Source organism: Rutidosis leptorrhynchoides, chromosome 7 (genome assembly GCF_046630445.1).
Source record: "Rutidosis leptorrhynchoides isolate AG116_Rl617_1_P2 chromosome 7, CSIRO_AGI_Rlap_v1, whole genome shotgun sequence".
NCBI classification, from domain to species: Eukaryota; Viridiplantae; Streptophyta; class Magnoliopsida; order Asterales; family Asteraceae; genus Rutidosis; species Rutidosis leptorrhynchoides.
Window position 1 is genome coordinate 335329940 of NC_092339.1, and position 6483 is coordinate 335336422.

The 6483-nt window shown below is 34.5% G+C and overlaps 1 protein-coding gene across 11 annotated transcripts; it reads right to left on the reverse strand.

The window, feature by feature from the left end:
• Positions 1–2177: 2177 nt before the first annotated feature.
• LOC139857743 (glyoxysomal fatty acid beta-oxidation multifunctional protein MFP-a-like) lies at positions 2178–5992 on the reverse strand. Of its 11 annotated transcripts, XM_071846582.1 has the most exons (9): positions 5503–5992; positions 4884–4998; positions 4543–4578; positions 4320–4373; positions 4145–4217; positions 3834–3980; positions 3487–3671; positions 3014–3194; positions 2700–2913 (listed from the first exon to the last, which is right to left on the reverse strand). In XM_071846582.1, the coding sequence occupies exons 4-7, from the start codon at positions 4353–4355 to the stop codon at positions 3622–3624; spliced, it is 306 nt and encodes a 101-aa protein (XP_071702683.1). In that variant the 5' UTR covers positions 4356–4373; positions 4543–4578; positions 4884–4998; positions 5503–5992; the 3' UTR covers positions 2700–2913; positions 3014–3194; positions 3487–3621. The 11 variants fall into 11 exon arrangements, 5 of the variants coding, with proteins under 5 accessions (XP_071702683.1, XP_071702682.1, XP_071702681.1 ...); XR_011762660.1 differs by lacking the exon at positions 2700–2913 and adding an exon at positions 2178–2375 and having other exon boundaries at positions 4131–4217; positions 4320–4578; XR_011762661.1 differs by lacking the exon at positions 4543–4578 and having other exon boundaries at positions 4131–4217.
• Between the last annotated feature and the right edge of the window lie 491 nt (positions 5993–6483).

Genomic DNA, 6483 nt, shown 5'->3' on the forward strand with positions numbered 1-6483 from the left:
GACATAATACACGAATGGTGCGATCAAAACAAACCCAACCGCTCCTATATCCGCCCCCAAAACCATGTTATTACTTTGAAAATCCGAACATACGACAACACAACCAAACGTACCGCTGTTTCAAATCGACACTACCGAAACATTAGAACGAATTAAAAAGTCTTTAACCTTACCTTTGTCCAAAGGCACTTGATCCACAATCAAAATGCTCAAGATCGCATTCATAACCATCACGTCGTTCAAATCCAAATTACACCGAAGTGAATTAACTGGACCATCCCTAAAATTGCTTGCTTTCTAACAGAACATGCTTGCTTTCTAATCGAACCTTGAACGTCTTGGCCAACCCACATAGATGGGTCTACCAAACACACAAGTGTTATCTAACATCTTCACCGCCTTCTCATCATTCGTTTGAATTAGTTATAGTTGATGACAACATTATCACCATTAGGGTTGTCATTAAGAACTAAATTGATGAAAAACAAAGTGGTGGATGGAGTAGTTATTTTTAGGGGGTGGTTGATTCTTAATAAAGTACAAGTATTTCTTGCGTATTTTAATTTAGACCAGTTTTAATGGTGATGGGCAAAGGTGGCGTGTTAGGGGGTAAGGTGGGGTGCTTGGCGAGCATGTTAGTAAACTGAAAAATAATGGGGTAAGTGGCGTGTTTAGTGATGTGTCAAAATATGATTGGAAATCGGTAAAAATGGATACAAAACTAATTAGCTGACCAATAAATTTAAACCATGTCATAGGTCATGAACACGCCTAAATTCCATCAGGTGCTCTCAAACAGCACACCACCTTGTTTGCTTCCCACTAGAGGTGTGATGGGTGTTTGCTAGGAGCACAGAAACCCCAACACGCCAACGTTAAACATGATCTTAGTGAAAACCATAAGAGTTGTCATTAGCATTAAATTATATCAATAGTCATTATTTCTTATAAAGTAATCTTAAGTATATTGATTATTCTTGAACAATAAAACATACAGTCGTCAATCGTACATATACGTATTGAAACTCGTGATCTATTATAGTGTCAAGTTAGTATTAGAGTAATTAATGTAAGAAATTAATATGTATATTACTTTATCGCATTCACATGAGTTGAAGAGCTCTGATCGAACATGTATCTGAGGCTTAAGTCAGGCACATGTTGATTGCAATGGGTGAAGGGTTTAAGGACATTGTGGTATTAACTTTTCGGTCCGGTTTACCGTCATTAACCCTTACAGAGATAATGATCTATAGGAGGGGTGGTTGAAACGAGTCCACTATTATTGGTTTTACCGTAATAATGGTTTTTGTATAGCTATTTAGGGTTTATGTTCATGGAAAATACCTTTTGTTGTGATATTTATGTATCTTGAGATTAATCGTATTTGCAGTTCGAGTATCCAAGATTTTATGTTTAATGAGCTTAGGGTTTGTATTTATAGCGAAACCATAATCCTAGATATTGTAAATATGTCTTTGATTCTGTACTAACTACTTTCCTTATTAAACGGGATAATAAATACGAACATATTAGGATAAGATCGTATTTTAAATAAGGATTAGATTGTTTCTTTGCTCTCCAAGCAAAGCCGCGTTGCACGCTATTATTTGCATGCAGAACGAACTAAATGAGCGTGTGCCCAACACATGACATGCACGAGTACTTGGCGCAGGAGTACGCGTGTCATTAAGTCCCCAAGTTCGATGTTATGTGCCTGCCATAGAGCGTATGACGTCAAACTCTAAAATGTCTTAAGAAATAATTCTAGTGAACACTATAGCTAAAATATCTCGAAACACAATCGATTACCAAAGATACGCACCCTGCTAGCATTAAATGTTGTGCATATGTCATCAATCAAGCGGATTCTAATGATAACATTGGAAATAGCCATTTTACAGGTAATTACTATAGGCTTTCAAATCCGCACTGTAGCACTCGAAAGGTTATGCTAGATTACGCCAAAACCCAAGCGGTTTATGGGGATCTACTAACATAAACCATATATTTTACCTCCAACCGTCCTGATCTTGACACGTGTATGACTGAGAGTATGACCCCCAATTTGGAGCCATAATTGATTTGCTATTTAAATAGCTACTAGCTTTTAAGAGCCTGTGCGTTGCACGGAAGCTCTATAAAATAGTATTCAAAAACTTTCGTATTGGGACCGATTAAGTGATACAATTACAAATTTATAATAAATCTAGAATGTCATAGTTCTAACCAAAACACGGTACTACAACGAATGTTCTTATTACAGTAGCTACTACTGGATAATAAGTTTACATACTTTGATGATGTGTATCTAGTGAACATAATTACATGCTCTTTGTTGGATTTTTCTTCCATTGCTCCTTTCGCGGGCATATCTGTGGCAAATAAGTGGGTGTTATTTTGTACATCGAATCGGAATTGAATACAGATTATGTATAATTGGTGTAGTTACAGATTAATTAAAATTGGTGTAGTGTTGTACCTGGTTCGAAAAGTGTGTGCATTTTGGTTGGCATGTTTTCTTTTACTGTTTGGGGGTGTCGAGGCTTGTGCCCAGGGGCGAAGATGGTATGGGGCAGGGGGGGGGGGGGCGGGCGCCCCCGGTGGAATTTTTTTTTCAGTGTAAAAATTTTGGGTTTTCGACTTTGCCCCCGGTGGATTTTTTTTTTTGCCTCCAAACCTACATATTTTGCCCCAAAACCTCCAACTTTTGCCCCAAAATCTCCAACTTTTGCCCCAAAATCTCCAACTTTTGTCCAAAAAAATTGCTACGGTTAAAAAAATTTTTTTTGCCCCCGGTGAAAAAAATCCTAGTTTCGCCTCTGCTTGTGCCTATTGTCGTTTTCAATGTTGAAGTGAAGGTGGAATTTGTCTGATCCTCAGTTGAGCTTTCACAATCGTATCATGAGTTCACTACACATGAACTGATCTCATTTTTCCAATTCAAATTCAAACTTTTAATACAACAAAACTCAAAATTTATAATATATATGTATTATAAATTGAAAATTACCTCAAGGTGTTGTGCCTTTTTTATATACTTCTGCTAAAGGTGTATGCTTGAAGTTATGGTGATGTCGTTTTCCCTCTCATCAGCAGGCATGTCCAAAGCATAAGAAATTGAAGAAGCCACTTGTATCATGCTCCAAGGGTTTACCAAAAGTACCACTGAACCCACCGACTGTACATCTGTACTGCCCATGAAAATTATGTGATTTTCTTTATCAAGCATACACGTTAACCATCAAAATTCCAAGTGTTCAAATAAACACACTGAAAAAATAATAAATTTTTTTGTTCTAATTATAGTGGAAGCATTGAGTTTGTCGAACATACGCAACATCGATAGTTTGTTATGGTGTATAATGATATTTTGGAGATGGCAAAACAGGCGGGTTAAATGGGTCGGCCTATGTTGGGATAAAAAAAATTCCTTAGTTGTGTTAACTGAAGGAATAGTATAATGTTATAGTATTAGTTACATACATGAATTAAAGAGACGAAGGTGAGTATTTCTTATGATCTTCTGTAATCTATTCCTTTTTGCCAGGTGTCGTTTCTTCCTTTTATCTTCTTTCTTTTGCGGTCTTGCTGGCCCCACCTGATTTTATATCCACTTTGTCAATTGGTATAATCGATTTTCGAAGTTGAATGTGCCTCACTGTAGGCAGCTGTTTTCATATGACAATACACAATTAGATATTCTAGCTAACGCTTATTCATCGAATCTGTTTGGGATTGAAGGAAACCCCAATTACACCCACTTATTAACAAAGTAGATATATAAATAAATCATTTAAATAATCATATAATAAGAGAGCAAAAAACCATACCATTGACTCTTCCTAATCTACCTTCTACAAACTTTTGATTGACCATTTTCAGGAGAACTTCATAGCCATTTAAAATTAGAGTTGTTGTTATTCTCGACCCGATCAAACATCCTCCAAGAATATAACATCCTTGCTGATCCATTTTGGCTACAGACAAATGAGACTTTAACCTACTCAATTTGATATTTTCATACAGTAGATGCTAGATTAAAATTATCTCACTTCTAATAATCTTTAATTATTTGAATAATGATTACAGTCGAAGGATAAAAAAAAAACAAACAAAAGAAGTTCTACCATTGCAGTACCACCTTGAGCAAAGAAGATATTTAGTAAAATCTTGCAAGTAGCCGAGGTTAGAAGACCTTGGAATTTGGTATATTCCTGAAGATTACAAATAAAAAAGTCACATCTTAACAGCCTATTGATAATTGATAATTTATAGTAATGACCGTGAAAAATACTTATATTTTAAAAGTAACTCACTGGAGCATGTGTGTGGACTGAACAACGGGGAATCATGCATCAATCTTTTGATTTCTGCCACGAATTTATTGATAATATACAATAACAATAACTAAAAAAGAATTATAAGAACCCAGTAAATCGACACATTACAAAAAACGCAGTTAATGAGTAAATACAAATGTTCAATGTTGAAGACGACATGCATATATTATCACTTCAAAAAAATTTCACAAAAACACACCTGCAATACATGAACGTTGAAGAAACTGACCCAAAGCTGAAAGATTAGTGCAATACATGATCATTCTGTATAATTTACTTATAGCGATTATAAGCATATATAAGGGAGGCAAGAGCAAAAAATAACAATGTGCAAAGCAATCGAACTGCCTAAAACTGCTTTTTAGTTTCTTTATTAAGATTATTTGGGTTTAAGGGAACGGGTCAAATATCGTCCAAATTGTATAATTTATCCATAAGATCAGTTACATAACTTTTTTCTTCATCATTATAAAGGTATAAAATCTAGGAAATAAATACCCATATAACATTTGCTAAATATATGACAGAAAAGAATATTACCTGTTATCAATCATTATCCAACTGCCCATTTTGACACCTATAAGAGATTACATTAAAGTATCCAATCCAATTTTGAGTGAAGAAACCAACACATTCTAATGAAGTTAACGTGAACCTGTAAGATGATTACACAACGGCCGTAAAGTCACAAAATATGAAGCATCTACATTCATAATCATAACATATAAGTTTAAAAGAGTACAGTCTCATAATCACACCATATAAAAATTCATGTTACTGAAGCATTCATACTCATAATCACAACATATAAATTTGAGCACTTCGTGGTATTGGGTCAGGATAGGTTTGGGTTTGAAGTTGACGGAATTAAAATAAAAAAGATCCGGATTTTAAAAATATGTATAACAAATACAGATAACCGGTGCTTTTGATGAAGATCAACAACATTTTACAAAAATTAAATATGTAGATTCACATGATTAATGGCAACATAAGTGACTGATTTTACAGTCTAATATATAAACATTAGTACAACGTTGATTAAAATTAAGATTCAAATACATAGAAGTAAGTGAATTAAATTAAATCAAATTTATAAAAATCATAAACAAAACTAAACTATGGTCAAATTCGTATATAGAAATCGAAAATTTCAAACCTGCACAGAAATCGTATTGATTAAGAGAGTCGACGGATATGCTTCTTTAGATTGCTTCAGGTGGATGATAATAAACCTTTATGCAGATCATTAACCCTAATTTTGAGCCCAGATCTTAAGTTGATTGCATAATTTTGAAGAAACCAAACTCTAATTTTGCGTTGATTCTTTCATCCTTTTCTTCTTAAACGATGAACAAATATATGAACTTGATGATTTTTGGTCGGAAGAATGTAAAAAGGTATCAAAATATGACGTGTTGAAGTCATCGAACAAATCGTCGTTGAAATCCGGTAATTGTGGATCGAATTTTTGTTCAAGGAAAGGTTAAATCTTTGTTTTTGTTATGCCTACTCAATTTTCAGAAGAATTTTCAGAAGAATGAAGATGGAGAGAAAGAATGGGTTTTTTGGGAGTAAACAGACTTTGAAACCCTAATATGTGAATTGATACGTAACTGTATGGGGATGACAAGTGTCAGATGAGTAGGGGTATTTTAGGGTGTGACACCCAGGATGAGGTCATGCTTTATGTGATGTAGGGGATTTTTTTTTACTCAAAGAGGTAAATAATTCAAACCTATGCTATTTTCCAAATTTAGCTCTCACTTTTTCCGTTCAAGTTTTTTCGGTGACACCTATTCCGGTCAGGTTAGTTTCCTTCTCTGTTTTCTTTATTGTAACGACCCGACTTTTTCGACTTACTTTTGTGTTTGTTACTTTCTGCGAAACTGCGTATTTGTGCGTACTGTGTTGGTTTATATCTTGGGATCTTATTTCATGATTAATTTCTTTCGTTATTACCATACAACGTGCCATTAAGTACTTAGTTACTTAACTTGATCCTCGAATGCTTTTACGACCGTTAGTGTCACTTGACGTTTAGAACGAGCTATATGTTTTGGTACACGTTTAACTTTTGTCGTAATTAGAATATTACGACTACGTAATACTAATTGTTATTTCCTAATAACAATTACTT